The following is a 20487-nucleotide window of genomic DNA, read 5'->3' on the forward strand; positions in this document are numbered from 1 at the left end:
GCACAATATTAGCAAGAAGAAGGTGTTATTTTTGTAAACCCCCAGCCACTGGATGCAGTGCCGGTCTCAAACCCGGAAGAAATGGGAGGGTTGCATTAGGAAGGGCAGGTGGTGTAAAACCTGTGCCAAGTTGTGTGCAGAACAATAGAAATGAAGAAAGCGTTTCTGATATGGAGTAAGGCAGGTGACACCACTGATGGGGTGCCAACCTTTGGCAGGGCATATTACGTGTATTTTCGAAACACCACTCACTTTACAGTGCACGTTGGTGATACAGGAGTATCTGCAGGAATCCTACAAAACAACCAGGATGCAATGCCATGTACTCGGACATAAAGGTGAGATTCAAACCCCCCAGGCTGGAGTTGCAGTGCAATCAGTGCTGATCTCTGAGCCTCTGTGCCCTTTGTCTATCTAACTACACATTACTAAATAAAAGCAGTATTTGCCTTAGGACATGAGTCACACACTGGATTTGCATTGATGGATGGTGGATTTGCTCGAGCGCACGAGGACAACCCTGAGCGGCACACCTGCTACCAAGGTAACCAAAAAGGCGTGACTAACCTCCACTGGGGCGTGGCTAGCCTCTACTGGGGCGTGGCTAGGCTCCACCTGCTGACTTTGTATAACAGCTTTACTGACTTCGTTTGTTAGTAGCAGGTGCTTTGCATACGCGGGCTACGAGTAAGTAAGTGTGTGTGTGTGAAAGATAAAAAAAAAGTGATTTATAACGCCGTTTCTCTACCGAAGCCGAGCGCGAGGGGAGTGTAGAGTGACGCATGCGCACTGCGCTGCTCACGGCACCGGGCGTCACACCGCAGCGGCTGCAGCTTTTTTTTTTTTTTTTTCAGATAGAAGAAGAAGAAGAACAGGAGGAGAGAAGGAGAGAGAGAGAGAGAGAGAGAAGGCAGGAAGGCCCGCGAGCTCGGGATCAGTGAGAAGGTTGGACGGACGGACATATTGATCCGGTATTTCCGGGCTGCGGATGCGGTTCTCCGTGGCGCGCGCGCACCATTTGTTGCTGAAAAGCCAGGTTTTCAGGGATTATTATTATTATTATTATTGTAGTAATAAGAGCGCTGTGTGGTGATTTATCTGTCTTGACTTTGGCCGGATGATGGACCGGAGCTGATTGAGAGCAGTGAGAGCATCCGTGAGAAGTGATGAGAGAGCAGGGTGAGGAGTACCGCGTGTGCGCGCTCGGTTCGGTTCGGTCCGGGTTTGTTTTCCGCTCGGTGTTATGATGGAAAGCGCTGATGGCTCCACCAGCGACGCGAAACCACAAAGCCAGCCGGTGGAGAAGAAGAGGTTAAACCGTGCACCGTCTCCAGCCAGACCTTTCCTGAAGGATGTCCACTCCAGAGCTCCGAAAGCGTCCGCGCTCACGCCGAAATCTCCCAAACTCAGCAACAAGCAGCAGCAGCAGCAGCAGCACTGCACACCGCCGTCCTTCAGTCCGCACAGCCGCCTGGTGAGACGCGCCGTGACGGCCGGAGCGAAGGACAAACCTGCGCCGGGGAAAATCGCCGCCAAGTCCGCGGCGAATAAAAAGGCCGCAAAGGTCACGCTTGCCGGGAAACCGGCGGTGAAGGCGGCGGACTCCGTCCCTCGTGCGCCGAAAGCCGGAAAAGCGAAGCCGGTCCCCCTGGCGCGCGCGCCCCCGGCCCACGGTTCCGACTCGCCGGTGCGCGTTCCCACGGGGCGCCTCGCTCAGACGGACAGCAGCTCGGATCTCTCGGACTGTCCCTCCGAGCCGCTGTCCGACGAGCAGCGCCTCGCTCAGGCCGCCAGCAGCGATGCCGAGTCCGGAGCCGGGTCCGGGTGCAGTGCTGCGGCTGCGGATGAAACCCGACTGCTGCACGGACAGAGAGCGGACATCACCACCGCGGCCCAGGCACACGCTTCACCTGCGAGGGACAAACCCAAAGCGGAAACCCTCCCGCAGATCAAACCGGAGGTCTGCAAAGAGCTGGCGGAGGAGGACTTACTACGGGAGATCGAAGAGCTTCGCTCGGAAAACGACTACCTCAAGGTAAAGTCTCCCAAATCACTGCTTTTACATATGAGTGTAGAGTGTTCCACCATCCCAAATACAGGAGTCCATTAAACCATGATTTCATCACAGTGAGGTGCATTCACATTGTATAGAGCAGATCTGAGTCCCTCCAAGGCTGTCCCTCCATCACACATGCTTTAGAGAAAATACAAAAAAAGTGCAGACTGTGTACTCCAGGACCACGGTTATGTGGGTTATCTGTCAGAAGGTCAGAGGACGCCTCCAAGCATCCCGAAGGACCCTTTCCTTTGGGTCCAACCATCAGCTTGACCTGATGAAGTAAATCCCATGTGAGATGAAAAGCCCACAGGACGCCGTTTAACACTTTCACACCTGACAAAGCATGACTGGGTTTCTGATCTCACTCAGACACCTGGTCTATATGTCTGAAATCTGCCTTCTAGAACGAAAGTTTTTCTAGTTGTGGGCCCAATATTACTACAGGAATGAAACAGAGCTGGGATTTCCAAAAGCTGCTACAAATTGGAGGTAAACTTATGATCAGAAACCATGTTTAAATTTAATAATAATAATAATAATAATAAAGTAAGCGTACATGCTTATACTAACATCTGATCTGTTGTTGATATGAAACTGTTCCGGCGTAGATAAGCAGCAATCGTATTTAATTCCTCAGATCCATATCACATACAGTATTCTCATAACATCATTATGTCTCCCTGTTGCCCTGCGACAGCGGTGTGATAATCGGCTATGGCAACAGAACACTTGTTTCCCCTCAAGAACCAGCTTGAGTCAGCTGGGTTTTTGTGGCTATCTTGCCAGATGTGCCAGATGCGTCTTCTGTTCCAAAGATATCATTCTCTGTCGGTTTGTATCTCTCTCTCTCTTTCTCTCTCTCTCGCTCTCTCTCTCTCTCTCTCTTTCTCTCTTTAAAACCAAACAGCTTCTACAGTTCTATTATGCCTCAAGTATAGACATGTTTAATATGGTCTGGAAAGCTAATAAGTATGTTTCTAAATAATAAGGTGCATCTTCAGTTGTTGTGCTAAATAATGGAATAAGATTTTGTCCATGTGATCCTTCTATGCTGTCCTCCATTGTCGTGTGAAGGTCATGTATAAATTCGTTGATGTGCATAATCAATGCTATTTATTCTCTACCAAGGACGTACCGTATCAAGTGCTGTCTCTTTTTATAAGTGTACATTTAACCTTAACATCATTTGGTTGAGATACAGCAAAGAGTGCCAATCAGATTGTAACTCTGCTTCAGGTTGCTGATTCTGATTCCAATTAATATTTAAGTAATATTAAAAAAGAGGGAGTGCTGTCGTGCTGGTTATCAGCATGGCCGTGATGCGGACATAGGCATGATAGTGGTCCAGCACAACAGCATAATGTAATTAACAGGGGTGAAAGTAGTTTTAAATTCCTACCCATACTATGTAAACCAAAAGGTGGACAGTCCTGTAAATCACATAAGTTTCTCTGTATACTGTTTTTCCGCTTAAATAGAAAGTAAGTGCGCAAGGGTGTACAGTCACTTGTTCAACACACGACGTAGTGCCCTTGATTAGGGGGTACAGACTGATTTTGGTTTCAGCCTCATGTTAGCTTGTTGTAGGTGTAAATAAAACAACACGGAGGCAATTCAGAACGAGTTAGAAGCAATTATTAAGAAGACAAAGTGTTGTTTAAACTGGCAAAATAGTATTAGATGTGTTTTATTGCTAAAAGTGTCTCCTTGACTGGTTTCGAATATGGGTTTTGGTATGTAGCTGCTCTCTCCTCAGTACTGCAGACTGTAGCGCCCCTTTTTTATACCCATGCTGCAACCAACAGTTGTGTAATTAAAGAGAACACATGTGACGCAGTTAAATGTCCCGTCCGTTATCCCCACTCATGGAAAGCCTCTCGTCCAATCAGGTTACTCGGTCGGGAAAAACTGTTATTAGTTGACTTGGATAACACTACTGATTGCTTATTAGGACACTTCTACTGATTCGGATTCTAAAATTGCCAATTCACATTGTAATTATGATCACTATCCAATATCACCTAAAAGTGAACAGGTTGCTTTTAAAATCATTTTTTTCTTAAGGTTTCATCCTCATGCCATCTCAAGCAGTTTGCCTCTGGCTTGCTGATTACAGATCTAATTCCGCATCCGGAGTTTGGTAAAGCTGCTTTGTGACATTGTCCATTATTAGAATTGATATGTAAATAAAATAAAATGAAATTGAAACGATTTTTCAGATTCTTCTGCTGATTTAGAATTACTGTAAATTTCAATGAAGCACTTGATTAGAGATTCAGATTCTAATGTTGATTCAGGAACGAGACCAGTGCTATTGTATTTCATCTTGTTGTTTTTGCAGTATTTAAAGTTTGGTATCCTGATCATGTGACTTCATCAGCCATGGTTCTCTCAAGGGCATGTACCATACCCTGAGAGCACTGGATCTGGTTCTGATTAACGTTGGTCCTGATGGTTTGTTTATGATTCTTGTCTCAGGACGAAGTGGATGAGCTGCGTGCTGAGATGGAGGAGATCAGGGACAGCTACTTGGAAGAGGAGGTGTATCAGCTGCAGGAGCTACGCAGGGAGCTGGATCGCTCCAACAAGAACTGCCGTATCCTTCAATACCGGCTGCGCAAGGCAGAGCAGAAAAGCCTGCGAGTGGCCCAGACTGGCCATGTGGATGGAGAACTGCTCCGTAACCTAGAACAGGAACTTAAGGTGTGTGTGTGAGTGTGAGTGTGTGTGTGTGTGTGTGTGTAAATTATCCTTTCATATTTCTTTAAAGAAGTTATAAAAGTCTGCATGCCACTCGAATACATTCCACCTCTGAGCGCAGGTAGCCAAAGATGTCTCGGTGCGTCTACACAACGAGCTGGAGAGCGTGGAGGACAAGCGCACGCGGGCAGAGGACGAGAACGAGACGCTCAGGCAGAAGATCATCGAGGTGGAGATTTCCAAGCAGGCTCTGCACAATGAGCTGGACAGGGCCAAAGAGGTACGGCAAATTAATTTTTTTTCTCAACAGGTCTGAGAAAAGTTTTTTCGTTTTTTAGGTAAGGTCAGCTTGATTTTACTCAGACCGATTCAGGAAATTTTGCTAAATTTTGCCACAGCACTCAAATCTGATTGGAAGGTGTTGTGTAATTTTCTTAAACAACAGTAAAGCTATAAAATGTTATCGTTTATATAGTAAGATTTATATGTGATGGTTGATAAATTGCTAGACGGTATGGTGGTTAGCGGTTAGCACTGTAGCCTTGCACCCGCAGGGTCGAGGGTTCGAGTTTCGCCTTTGTATAGGTGCATGTGGAGTTTGCAAGTTTTCCCCGTGTTTGATGGGTTTCCTCCGGGTACTCCAGTTTCCTCCTACCTTCCTCCTACCTTCCAAAGACGTGCACTTAGGCTAATCGATGTTTCCAAATTGTCGGTAGTGTATCAGTGAGTGTGTGTGCTTGTGCCCTGTTATGGATTGGCACTTCATCCAGGGTGTACCCACCTTTGTGCTTAAAGTCCCCTGGGATAGGCTTCAGGCTCCATCCACCCTGTATATAGAGAGAAAGAGTGATATGTTGATCTGACAAATTACTTTTTAAGCATGTCTGGAAGGAGCCTCCACTCTCAGTGCTTACAGTCACAGTAATACGTTTCCTTTAAGGTTTTCATCATGGGAAAGTTTGAGGCATTTTCTGAGGTTTCTCAGTAACATAATATACTGCAAAGCTGCATTTTTTTTTCACTTATTAACTGCAAGAAAGCAACAAGAGAGCCTTGTGCCGCTATAATGAAAGCAATAAAGGGAACTATCTTCTTTCATGGACATTCCACAAAATTAAAAGAACCTATAAATGAATTAAAAATATGACGTGTCCTTCTTTAATGGAAAGAAAGCATTGTGTATAAAAGGTATAAAATACTTTCAGAATCAATTTCAGGGTGGGAACCGCCCGTGGTCATGGATCATTTTATTTATTACTGTTTACCTTGTCATGTTTTACTCTTTACTTATATCATATTGCACTAAAATACATTTGAATATGCATGTTACACTTAAGCTAAGCTGGCATTGTATAGCATCTGTACAGTACACGCTCTGCTTGCCAGAGTTGTACATCGATGAGACGAGATGAAACAGAATGAATCCAGGGTTGTGACGGAAGCCTAAGCCGATTATACCGGGGTAACGCGTTTCATCACGTGACTCGACCTTCTACAAACATCTTTACTAGGATGAAGATTTCCCGGTTTTCAATAGGAACTTTAAAACCAAGCCGCTGTGTTTAATCCTAAACATAACAGGTCTGGCCTGATAATACTGCGTATACTGTAAGATAACCGGTTTTATTGTGAATCAGTGCTGAACCGTGCCAACGTGATTCAGTATGATCCCCTGATCAAGTCTGTTGATGTAATATGAGTGCAAAGATTGCGTGTCGATTTTTCGACATGCAAACTTTTCGATAATTTTACTTTAACTGCTTCTGTCAAAACTGCGATCTATCTGGCTTTAAATGTTTCAAAACAACCGGCCAGTACACTCATCGATCTGCTGAGAGATTTGACAGCGTTTTCCCCGAGCCATGTATTTATTGCGGATTTCCAGTTAGTGCTTTGTGCTGTTGCTGTGGTTGTATTATTTCTAGCAAATCTGTTCAAATTGTTCATTATTCATATACAGTATGTTGGTAGTTTGTTCATACATACCGTACTCATTCTACATACATACTGTATAAACAGTACAGGTACATTGCATTGAGCCAGTCAAAATGCTCAATTAAGGCTGTTCCTAAATACAATGTGACAATGTGAGTGTATTGTTCAGTAAACAGCCCATTAATATCCACGGGCACTTCAAGAATATGCCAAAGTGCCACCGAAATGGTCATTGCCCAATTTGACTCAATCTGAATCATCAGCCACGCCTCTCACCGAAGCAAAGCGTGCTCAATTAGATGGAGTTGCCATCAAGACCACGCTCCACCCTATCGCGGTTTAACTTTTGCAACAGCTTGTAAAGAGCCTATTTATGAGTGCACCATGCTGTACCCCAACTAGACTATAGTGGCAAAAACTGCCTGTGTTTTGCGGAAGCAGAGAGGGGCTTCTGTCTGCATAATCGAATTCATCCAAAGGAGGACGAACAGACGTACCTTATGTGCTAAACGAGATGCAAAGGCACCTTAAACATGTCTACTTTCTAAGCTGCATATAAGGACAATGTAAATAGAAGTAAATAAAATGTTTCCTAGTAACCTATACATGACATTTAATGCCCTATAGGGTTAAACCTTTAACAGAAGACAGATGTTACAGATTACAGATGTTACATACTGTAATAGCCTACATTTTAGCAGCTAATATTAAGGTTTTGCTCAATAGTTAATGTTAGTTCATTAGTTTAACTGATTTGTAGTCATTATATTTATGGTTCTTAACCTACACTAGTCACCAAGTTCCAGATTTGCCTGGTAAATAAAAAATAAAAAAGTCTACGTTTTGTTTTACCCTAAAGTCCTACAGATCAGATTTTTCCGCTATGAATGCACAAATTGGATATTTTCAGATCTTATCTGAGTCACTTTTCTATGTTGTCCTAGATCAGATACATATCTGATACGCGGCCATGCGATTTGAATGAGAGCAGTCAGATCGGAATGCATGTGGCATTTTGGGCGCTGACGTCGTCTGTCACACAGGCAGCGCGAGGATTTCATAGCAGTGCTAGCAACAGCTCCTAAATCAGCTTAACCGGGACGTCTGGCTTTCTTCCGTCTTCTGGACGTTCGACTAACTTCTTGCCGTCGTCCAGAGCAAAGCCCAAAGGATACTGTATTATCGCTAAAATCACATCCATTGTTTGAAATGAATGACTGGTTACACAAATATAATGTGTTTTTACCCCAAAGGTGCGAGGAAAGAAGTATAGGTCTTTACATGCGTACCGTTTCAGAGGACAGATGTGTCATAATGGCTCACTAGTGTAAAAACAAGAACTTTTAGTCAAAAATATGATTCTGGTGGTTTTGTTGGTTAAAGTCTGGCACGGTTCCACCAAAGGAGATACAGAGATTGTGTGTGTGTGCGTGTGTGTGTAAAAACGTTGCCCGCAATGAAGAAAGACAGAGATGATCAAAATTAAGGTAAAGCTTTGGATGAGGTCGTTCTCCCGAATGTCACTTCTGCTTCAGTGTTACTGCACATGATGGAGAAGAGCATGCATATATTGGATAAAAAAAATGACAATCATGGTGTCTGTCATTGATTAGAAGAAAGAGTTATCTATCCTATACTCTGCATTTATCTCGACAGACAGACTGCCTGAGCCTGACGTCAGGAAACGCATACACACACACACACATGCTGATAGGGAGTTGTGGACGTGTGAACCCCTGCACCTCTTTCATCTCCAGTTCTCCTCTTTCTTTCTAAAGTCTGCCCCAGAAAACAACTTGTTTTTTTTTCTCCTTCTGCATTTGCTTCTCCTTTCTCCCTGCTTTGCCCCAGAAAACAGCCAGCTATGGCTCTCCACCATTCATCATGGGACTGTTTCTATCTTTGCTGTTTCTATCCCTCCATCCAACCATCAGTCCTTTCTTCATCCGTCTGCTGGAGTCAAAGAGCAGAAAAACAGATGTGTACAGACTCCCCATGACACAACATCGTCTCCAGTGACGATTAATGTACTGCCCTAAATAGACGACCGCTGCATGCGGTACTGCACGGAACTTATTAGATATGAATATTAGATCTCAGTCAGTATTAGAACTCACAGAGAGAATAAAAATATGCATTAATGTGCTCTGGGAAAAAAAAAACATACTCAGGCAAATGGCCCAAACATGGTATTGATGCTGAAAATAGGATCGGCCTCACCGCCTGTAAGTGAATTTTCAGATAGGATCATATAACAAAGTTTTTCATAATACTTCTCCCGATCCATGCTTTGTATTTTGTAACATTTAATATTATAATCAGATAAAAAGTAACATATTTGCTGAAAACATGCTCTTTTATGTAGTGTCCGTAACCTTTTTTTGAATTAAAATCTTTCAGTGATCTTCAAATTTTCATCATTCAGATGAAATTTGGACAATTTAAATTTCGCATGAATTTCACTGCAAAAGTGTATTATTCTAAAATGCAAAATTGTTAAGATATTGCAACATGAATTTGACATGGTTATAGACGCTACAGATTTTTGCAGGAAAAAAATCCTTAATTTTGCACGGAATGCTTTAATTTATCACCAATTTTTACAGATCATATGCTTCTAAAAACTATAAAAAACAATTTTAGTATCTATATTCATAAAGAAATATGTATTATTTGCATTTTAAATGATTATTGTTTGAAGCGAGACAGTATAACAGTAAAACATGGCCATTTTTTAGGCACATATAAAATTATCTCTCCAAAATGGCAACATTGAATTTAGCAGCTTGGTCACTTCCATGTTGAATAAACTTCAGAAGAAGCTTCTTTGGCACACACACACACACACACACACACACATTTTATGTATTATACGTATAACACAGGATAAATAAAATCAGCAACAAAACTAAGCTTTGGTCGAAAACATTTACAAAACATGTGTTCAGCTGAAGAAATAACTTTTCGTCTGAATTGCCATTCATCTCTTTTAATAAATGTGAAACAATAAAAAACAAATTGCTCTTTTTTATCTCCTAATCATTCAGTTTTTCCTTTAATATAGGCAGTAGTCGTAATTGCAGTTCAGATGTTGTAGAGGAGGGACTGCACTCCGAGAGTTGCCTCATTCATACCGAGGATCAGTAACAACCTGGAATGCGGTTCATCCAGGCCAACTCGCCATTTATCAGTAACAATAACACCTTTATGAATCACTTGAGTTTCATTCAACAGACTAAAACGTCATATCGAGTTACAGCTCATGATTTGTTAAGCTCTGACTCTGCAGAAGACATTTTACCTTTTTTTTGTTGTTGTTGGCGTGGCGAATGTCTCGGCCTGGAAGCTTGACCCCTCAGTCTTTATTGACTGCAGTTCTGCAAAGTTGTACGCTTTCCCTCTACTGGTTCAGCTCCTACAAGGCCTGTTCATTAACTGATGGACTCAGGGCTGGGAGTGGAGAAAACAACACGGGTAATCCTAAGAATGGCAGCAATGTACAAAAGACTATAAACAGCAACAAGCGTAAACATTAGGCTTTCTATGAATTTCTTTTAGGGAAACAAAGACTGAAAGAACGTTGGAGGGAACAGTTTAAAACATCCATTCATTCATTTATTCATCCTCTATACCGCTTATCCCGTGTACAGCCCATCGCAGGTGACTTAGGGCATGAGGCGAAAGGTACACTCTGGACAGGGGCCCAATCCTTTGCAGGGCACACGCACACACACACACACACACACTATGGGCAATTTATGAATGCCACTTAACCTAATCTGCATGTATTTGGACTGTGGGAGGAAACTGGACGAGCCAGAGGAAACCCTCCAAGTACGGGGAGAACATGCAAACTATACGCACACAGACCTAAGGTTGGAATCAAACCCAGATCCTGGAGGGGCAGGGCGACATTGCTTCTCACTACTGTATGCCACGTGCAGCCATGCCACTATAGTACCATTATGACATGATCTTAGAATAAGGGGGAATTTTATTTTAAGACCTCCAAAAATCCCTGGATTTTGGAAGAAAAACATCATGCTATGATGTCACTCAGGAAACTCCACGTACAGTCGTACAGTACACAGACCCGAGGGGGGAATCGCACCCCCGACTCTAAGGGTGCGAGACCACAATGCTAACCAAGTGTATACTTAATTTGGTCAGCAGAATGTTACTGTAACATGCTTAAAGATAAGCGTTATGCAAAACTGTGGAGGAAATGTTGATATCTCGAGCAGCACTGCCATGCCATGATTAGGGAAGAAATTATCTTGAGCTCAAACAGGAAGTGTGGAAAAGTCCCACTGTGCATGATGCAAAGTGGTGCAAAATTCAAATGTATGTTCAGTCATGGGGCAAAATCGCACATAGTGATCCATTGTCACAGCAGAACCGATTGGCAACAGGGAGTGAGGATTATAAACCAAACTTACTCGATACCTCTCCTCGGGTTACCCCCTGTCTACTCGGGAGGTAAGGGTCTGTCTACGTGTCCACAGGCACATCAGGTGATAAATTCTTCCCTCCCCGGACGTCGTTTCATGTCCAGGTTCATACAGGGTTGGATTGCAGCTCAACAACTGATCATATCTGAGCAGGTGTGATCCGGTACATTTTAAACAGTGTACATTTTGCAATGTGGCCCAGAGTTCACATGTACAGTATGTTTGGTGATGCAGGGTACTAACACCTACATATTTTACATATATAACTACTTAATGTCTTTAGAAATTGCTCTGTTCTGATAATCTGGTGATGCTGAATGCTGCGTGGTTAAAACAGACGAGAGGGGAAATGAGGTCGCTGCTGAGGTTGTTACCTAAACAGCCAATGTTTAAATTGTATCGTCATGCACTTTGCAGTCTGCCAAAGTGATACATTAGTGCCCATTTCTTTAATTTAATCTATATAATTTTATTTTATTTAATATGTCGAAATAAGAGGTGGCACAGTACTGTTTATCAAGTGTACGATTATGAACCCGGAAATGTGCTTGTATTATATATCTGCAAAAGGTTGCGTACACCACCTTACAGCAGGACGTTAATAAAAATTTGTTTTTTAAGGGTGTATCTTTGTAAACAAACTGCTTACAACTTGCAAATGCGCTGGCAAGTGACCAGATTAGCCATTAGCATTGTCTGAAACACAACAGATACGTACAGTGGCCACACCCAGGCACTGATACCAACCAACAATCAGACGAAGCTCACTGTAATGAATATTTACTCTGCTGTCCTGCATTGTATTTGAGGTCAGAGAGCCCTGCAGTGTTCTCTTTTGAAGCACTTGTGCTTTTTCTTTCGAGATGCTAACGCACAGCGGTTGCGATGCCGTAGGAGGCCGTTTCACTTTCTCGCAGCATGCCGAGCACTATTGTATTACGGCTCTGTTTAAAGAATCCCAGCACTTTTTGACACCGAGGTTCAGGCTTCTTGATGCACATGATCTTCACCATGCCGCACCACAATCAGGGACGGATGTGAACAGTGCAGTGATTTGACTCACTTCACTCAAATTTTAACTCATTTCCTGTTACTTTGCTGAATTATTCCAGTGCTAATTATGCAGGGGCAGGTTGTTGATCCAGTATACTGTACACTTAATTATCACTATACCTAGGTGGCGACTCGATTTGTATTGTGATTCTGTATTGCGATGTGTGATTATCTACAGTGCTGTGAAAAAGTATTTGCCCCTTTCAATTTTTTTTGCATATTTGTCATTTTTGTGAAATTTACAAAAATGATCATAACTGATTTAGTGTATTAAACAAATTTAAATATTACACAAAGATAACCCAATTAAATAAAAAAAAATTTTTTTTGTATTTATTAAAGCATGTGAAAAATAATTGTCCCTAAACCTAATAACTGGTTGTGCAACCCAGGAAGGGGGCAAATACTTTTTCACAGCACTCTATATTCAATTTTGTTACAATTTTAAACAAACTTTGCAAACAATTTGCTTCCACCACAGGGTAGAGCTGATGGATTTTAGAGGAATGGCAACATTTCAGTTGTTTTAGCGGTTTATGCCCTCCATCTGTCTAAGCAGATTTGTGTTATAACCCTTAGATTGTGACGGCATACGGATCATGTTTGTGCAATCGTTTTATAGAGATTAACTGAAGAAATGCATGTGACAGCAAACAAATGGTGTTGCCATATCTAGTGTTATTCACTATCAGCCATGCTTGATATGTTCCATAAAACATATCAAGCAGAATTCAAAAGAGTTTGGGTAATAAATGGGGTATTTAGTGTCTAAATCGAATGTTCGTACTGTGTACATATTTGTGACATTCCCTTGTTACGAGAAAAGGAGCGGCTGACAGGGAACTTACTTATGTACAACTGTCGAAGTAATAAATATGTACGTGACACGACATTCCAAACCCGAAGGGGTTTTTCAGGGCTGTCTGGTTTCCTTCTACCTCCTAAAAACATGCCAGTTTTTGGATTGGCTAGGTAATAATAAGTGTAAATGTGTGTATCCATATTGCAATGGACTAACGTCCCGTTCAGAGTGTATCCGCGCTTCATGCTCTGATTCCTCCGACTGCCATAGTGTTAATTGTAACAAATCCTGATCTACTGATTTCTGAGATAGTAGCAGTAGATCGTGTCTCTCTGGCTCCACCTCTAGCTGTAGCCCTGGCACCGAAACGATCAGTAATCCTACGGAGCAGACTGTTATAAAACCTCTTGGCATGTTCAGTTTTCACAGGGAGGAGAGAAGAAAGCTGAGGGAGAAAGGAGGTGCAAGGCGTGCAAGGATGAGCAGAGGGAGGATCACCGAGAGGAAGGGCAGCTCATAGGTTTATATAAGTTCCTGGCTGTGACATGGCATCAGCTTATAGAGGTTCTCGTAAACACAGCACAAGCACCATGTGTTTACGCCATATTTGCACCGTGGGTTTGGTAAACAGACACACAATGTCTCATTCAGTTCGCACTGTTCATTCTATTCAGCACATAAAAAACAGGTGCAGTATGATAGAGCGTTACCTGCATCTTATTACCTAGGGAATGTGTTGCAGTGCGGATAGAATTGTTCGAAGATGAGGGCTTTTAGTGCAGCACAGAATATGAAGAAATGGTATCGCTACCCATAGATGCCCCCAGCAATACACACATATACAAATATACAACCACACACTTTCTATGCCGTATCTGGTGCTTTAGGATTAAATGAATTTCATTGACCTAGTTACTGTTTTTTTTTTGTGTGTGTTGTTCACCAAAAGGAAAGAGGTACAGAACAGAAAGAACAACCCTGGCATGCCATGCATTTATTATTTTTTATAATTGAGCACATCCTGTAATGAGGGCTTTAATTAAAGGGAATTGTCATTAGGGAAAGATTATACGCTTCTTCTTCAAATAAATTACATGTATCTGGTTCTGTTTGCATGATGGTGTGTGTTAGGTTACGTCTTCAAAGGATCCTTTGAAAGAAGATCTGCCATAAAAGAGTAAAAGTCGAATCAGAAAAAAAATATCTGATATATATGGGAGTGTAAATTGCATTGCATTGCTGCCTTTCACCTTCCAGGGTTTTCCCAGTTTTTTAACCCCATCCGACCACACTGGTAGATGGATCAGTGTTGGTACTAAACTTCCCCTGGAAATCTGCCTTACAATGTGCTGGCATCCAAAAAAGGGTGATGTTTTCATCTAAGGGTTCTGGAGATCTGTCCCGGATCCAAAGAGAACCGGACCAGAATAAACCGTTTACAGAATCTGAACGAATGAAAGTGCAAAAATTTATTCTTGAGGTTCTCACATCAGCTATAAGCAACGATGTGGTTGAATAAGAACGCCGCAGACTTTCTAAATGAAATTAAACCTGCATGCTCATTGCTCATACTGACCACATAAATATGGGCTTTGTGGTCAGCGCGTTTATAAGAACTTTTTTAATGTTGGACTGCAATATTTACTGCATCTTGCAAAACACATCTGCAGTAATGTGCAATGTTAAATCATCCACTGCAAACATATGCTGCCATTTTAAAAGCAAGTCTGAAAACAATATTTAATATATACGGTACATAACATAGAAATAACATACAGTACGTTTCAGATGCTTTTTTGTAGACTTTTTCGGATTTTGTTTATAGGTTTCAGATGACGGAGAACCCACAGTAAATGTGAGAAATGTAGATTCTGTATGTGTGTTTATCGAGCTGCATTAAATAAGTCATTTTCACGGCTCAAATTTTGTCCCCCTGGGATGGCACAAAAACAATCCCGGCTGCAGTGGAACAAAAGCACTGCACGGACGTTTAACTCCAGCTTTATAGGTCGAACAACAGGGTTATCAAAGCCGATACACAAGATATGAAGGCTATGATTAGGTACAGAGAAAACTCAAGTGACACAAATCCGATTTTTTGCCTAAATGTGGCATAAAATCCGATTTTAGGGTTTAGTGTTTAAGTGCAGGTCTGATCTTTCCTAATGTTATTTGATATATTTATATATAAAATGGTTAATGAGATACTTATGCAATAAGTGGCCGTGTAAACATATCACAGACAGGAATGCATGATTTTCCGCATTTCTCTTCATGGCACACATTTACTTCAAGAGGGAGTTTGCATCACCAAGCTGGGAACCTTCCATTAAAGATAACACAGAAACACTAGTGTTAAATTATTAGGATTCATTTAATTAATTAGCGTTTGCTTAATTATAGTGATGTCATAAACGGTCAGTAGTTTTAAATAAAAGGAACGCAGGAAGAGATGGAATTCTGGGTTTTCACGCTGTATATATACTGCTGTGAAATACAGGGGCAATTACTTTTCCACATAAGGCCAGAAAGGTTTGGACAGCAGTTTTTTTTCTTAACAAATGAAATCATCATTTAAAAACTGCCTTTTGTATTTACTCAGGGTATCTTTGTAATATTCAAATTAATTTGATAATGACGATCATTGAAGTGTGATAAACATTCCAAAAAATATATAAAAATAATAATTTCATGCAAATACTTTTTTTTACGTTATTACATCATAAACTATAAGAGCCTATCAGGTTCAGATATGCAAATAGGAAGCATGTCAATTTTACATATTCATTGAAACCAGATTGCTGATGAAAATAAAATGTATATGTTCCTATGGTTTTCTTTAGATGTCCATTCACTTAAATGGTGAAAATGGCGAATCAAGGCGCACTATACTGTATAACTCATTATCAGCACATGACTAGCCTCAGTCAGAAATGCTGTAAGGAATATATGTGCTGTAAGCTTTAAAACAAATGGCCTTATTTTTAAAGAGTTTCTCCATACATCAGCATGTGGCCTTGTCATTAATTAAATTCTGTCCCTAATTCTAAGAAGACGCTGTTACGGCTGTAGCATCTAGCATTAAGTCTTTCCAAATATAAACGCCTGCAGAGAGCTATTTATTCAAGCTGCCAGGCTTCCAGGAGCTGTGAAGGCGCTGGATGTCTATTCAGAGGATGTGGCGGCAGTTTGGCACGAGGTGCAGTGGTGTGAATGACTTACACTCACCTCTCCACCTCTCTCTATTGGTCTTTTTTTAAGGTTTTCCCCTGAAAACCTTTCTTTTCTTTTTTTTTAACCTTACTACATACTGTTTCTGTCTCTGTTTCTCGGTTTGTCTCTCTTTGTCTGGATGAGAGAAAGGGAGAAGGAAATGGAGATGAGTCATAAATACTCTGGACCCCAGATATAATGTGGTAAATGTTATTTTAGGCCTGGCCTGTACCGAGTGGACAGTGTTACCTCATAGCTGTGTATCTTTCAGCTCGGAAAAAAATATATTCCTACACAGCCGGTGGTTTTAAAGAGGATGAGAGAAACGGAGGGGCGAGAGTGAGTAGACTGTATAAAAAAAAAACGATTACATTTAAGTTTACACTGTAACTGGATTATTTGCTAAATATTACAGGGAGTTTATAGATACTTACACTGACTTGGCCAACAGTATCGGTCAGTAGTTGCCAATCAAGACAAAGTTAATGCTTACAGGTTCAACAATCAGCAGTGTTCATTACAGTGAGACACTTAATGAAGAGCTGAAGCTTGAACTTCGGATTAAACATAGAGGACTGTTATCCAAGCGCGTTGTGACCACACTGTTGACATTAATTTTAAGGAATTAAAGCATCCTCACTATATTCCTGATCGCGCTCCACATGTCCTTCACCTGTTTGGTTCCCTGAAAGCAGTGCTACAAGGACGGAGATACACTTCTGATGAAGAAGTGAAGACAGCGGTGCATTCGTGGCTCGCAGCTCGGTCTAAAACATTTTTAATGAGGGAATACGGAAGCTTGTTGACGGACAGAAAAAGTGTATTGAAAAACAAGGAGATTAATTCGAAGTAATCAAAAAAATTAGAAGCCCTGATTTACAGCTTTTGATTTACTGTTGTACTGTATCTGAGCACTACAGTGGAAATAAACACTAGTTTGTTCTCTAATGGCTTGGTATCTACACCGTCCTCTAGAGCTGTTGGAAACGATTATATTGTACTGTATGTTGAAAGCCCTATGCAAGTCTCTTACACAGGTTTATCTTGTACAGTATCAGGAAATTGTGACCTTTTCTTCTCCAATGTAAAATGTGATCTTGGTGAGATGTGTTGTAAGCTCTGTCTTTCTTTTTTTAACACACGGATCCTCTTATCATGACATGATAAGTATGGTGTTTCTTGGACAGTCGTGTACCTTTGCTTTATTAGTCTCCGCACAAGGGCGACAGTAGAAATAAATGTCAGCACTGTTAAAGCAGGCAAGCTGTCCCTGTTCTCTTTACTGCTGATGATGTAATGTGTCTGTGTCAATCGATGGGCCAGTTCAGGCCACGTATCGATCGATGAATGGATCATCATATAGACTTTTGAAAAGGGTTGGATGGATGGCGAGTACAAGGAAAGACATTAAACTTCAATCATTAATACAGTACATTAGCTAGCCCTATGAAAATGAAAGCTGCAGTGTAAGGTACAGTAGGAGGGGATTTTTCTAAAATGGCTGTTCAGCCTAATTTTTTTCCCTAGGTTCCAGGGCTAGTGATGTAATCTCAAGATACACTATATGCACATAAGGATTTCCCCCCATATCCTCAGTTAAGACCGATCTTAATACTTAACAAGACATCTTGGACAATGCCATGCTTCCAACTTTGTGGCAGCAGTTTGGGGAAGGCCTTTTTCTGTTCCAACATGACCAGTCCCAGTGCACTGTAAGTAAAGACTATAAGGACATGGTTTGATGAGTTTGGAAGAACTTGACTGGCCCTAATACCGAGCCCTGACCTCAGTCCCATCGAGCACCTTTGGGATGAACTGGAGATTGTGAGCCAGGCCTTCTCATCCAACATCAGTGCCTGGCCTCATAAATGCTCTGCAGAATGAATGGACACGAATTCCCACAGGGAGACTTAAATGTTATGGACAGCTTTCCAACAATAATGGAAGCTGTTATAGCTGCAAAAGGAGGACATATCGAAGTATATGTATTGGGATACACTGCAGATTTGGCTAAATACTTTTATATATCTACTGTTAATGTATTTGAGCTTATTTACAGTAGTTGAGACCATTTGCAAGCTGGAAAATACAAACGTAATAGAAATTAATGCACATTATTCAGTGTATGATGATAATGAATAATGGCGTTTTTACATCCTTCATATAGTATTCCTTTTACATACTGTAAATTCATATAGTACTACAGACTGTCCTACATTAATTCTTACACAGTTCACATTTCTTTCCTTGAGTTAAACCTGCAATTTAGCACTTCACATTGAAAATTCAGTTTCCACAAAACAAGCCGTCAGACTGCACTAGATTATAAATACCCACATTTCTCCTCACATTCGTTGCCCAAAATGGCTTCTCTGCTCTGACATACTGATCGGAAGAGACTCCAGTTCCCTCTGTTTCACACTGAGGAGGTCTGACTCCTACAGTACCATCTGTCTTCATTTTCGATCGAAAGAAGCTCCTTTACACTGACCCGGGCTCAGTTTTTGTGATTACTAACATAACAGTCAGGATAAAGCCATAGCTTCGATCACTGCTAATCTATCAGCGTAAAGAGTTAACATCTGGTCGGTTCGTGTCACATGTCTTTGTTTTTGGCACAGAGCGCAATCTATACTACAGTGTTATGTAAAATGGTGTCGGTGGGTGTGAGAGATCTGTTCCTTTGAGACATCCGTTTAAAACCTCATTATGTCAGCCAGGGCTCTGGTTAGCAGCCGGCCATCTGGACCAGTTCCTAGTAGCAACAGAAAGGGTCCACCTGGTCAAGAGAGCTGTAATCAACACAACAAGAGCCATCCATTTCATTGTGTTAATTGAACTGGGTGTATGACTATGAGTTATGTTCCGATGTCTCGTATTTAACAGGAAATGTTTTTCCTGTTGTTTCTTTGGAAGGGTTGGCTTGAATGAGATGATCAATTATTTATTGATTTTTTTTTTTTTTTACGGATTATGAAAGGACTTGCATTTCCATTGACATTCCTGATATACTGTATGTTTGATTTCTCCTAATCAGAATGAATGAAAATGGGTATAAAATTACAGTATAAACCACAGGTGATGTCAATGAGCGGCAGACAAATTAGGGAATGGATGACAAAAAGGTTTTTTATGTGTGCAAGCTCATATTTACTATATACTGTACATCAGGGAAACAGGGAATGCTTTTGCATTCAGTTAGAATGTTCGATAGCTGTAGGAAAATGTCTCAACATATGATTTTTTTAAAAAAAACAAAAGCCTAATCAAATTGAATAGAGTGCATGCACTTAATCTTCTTAATAAATGTGTTTTTAATGTTGTTTGTTGTCTGCCAGCGTAGACCAATCAGCGGGTGGTGCTGAATATTCAAAAAGAAACACTCGTCCCCCTATACCAGCTGTTCACTCTCCGAACCTCACAGACCGCCAGATTAGACGCCCAGCCCCCTCATTACTAACTCACCATGGGAACCCCACCAACCCAAAGATCTGTGTGTGTGCACGTGCGGGAAGAGGGTGGAAAAGGCAAGCCTCTCATTAACCAGCTGGGCCACGTAGGCCACTCCCACATTTGAGCACAAACACACACACACACACACACACACACACACACACACACACACACCATAAACTCTCTTGAGAACCACAGCCCCCAAATGAAATAGAAGCATCCATTGTTATTTGTCCCTTGCGTGATCAGGACAGATATTTGCACCACCGAGTATTCATGGTAAACAAACCTCGGTGGTGCAACCTCCTGCCATCCCTCAGACAGAGATTAAGAGCTTAGAGCAAGCCTTGCGACTCCCAGCACCAGCACACAGCTCTTATCTTTATACAATTACTTGACAGGGGCGACACCAGCTAATAGGAGACTCGTGTTTCCCGCTGGAAAACATTCCTGTTAGTTGTATTAGGATCTGCTGAATGAACGTTTCTAAAGTATCTATTGTTATTTTTTCAGTCATTGACATGAGGTTATAATGCCATTAGTATCACGAGGATCTAGAAACGAAGCCGTGTCATTTCTGTAATTTAGAGATGAAAAATAACGTAGAAAGTAGAAGGTTTTTTTTCCTTGTTTTTCATTTTCATGTTTCCATGTTGCGGTGAGAGTTTTAGTGAACACTTGAATCCACAAAGTGTCTGAAGGATTTGGGGCAACTGAATAAACGATTCTCCTCCTCCGATTTTCGCAGACTCCACATAAGCACTACATACACATTCTCAGCATGAAATTCTGCATGATAAAACAATCCGAGGTCTCTAATT

At 41.5% G+C, this 20487-nt stretch overlaps 1 protein-coding gene across 6 annotated transcripts in view; it reads left to right on the top strand.

The window, feature by feature from the left end:
* Positions 1-683: 683 nt before the first annotated feature.
* The window catches only part of LOC128512841 (microtubule cross-linking factor 1), a 65324-nt gene continuing 45520 nt past the window's right edge, over positions 684-20487 (top strand). For all 6 annotated transcript variants that reach the window (XM_053486271.1, XM_053486266.1, XM_053486267.1 and 3 more), the window contains exons 1-3: positions 684-2035; positions 4538-4762; positions 4881-5039. In XM_053486271.1, the coding sequence (XP_053342246.1) occupies positions 1244-2035; positions 4538-4762; positions 4881-5039 (1176 nt within the window). In that variant the 5' untranslated portion in view covers positions 684-1243. The remainder of the gene's footprint in view (positions 2036-4537; positions 4763-4880; positions 5040-20487) is intronic.

The sequence above is a fragment of the Clarias gariepinus genome, chromosome 25 (genome assembly GCF_024256425.1).
Source record: "Clarias gariepinus isolate MV-2021 ecotype Netherlands chromosome 25, CGAR_prim_01v2, whole genome shotgun sequence".
NCBI classification, from domain to species: domain Eukaryota; kingdom Metazoa; phylum Chordata; class Actinopteri; order Siluriformes; family Clariidae; genus Clarias; species Clarias gariepinus.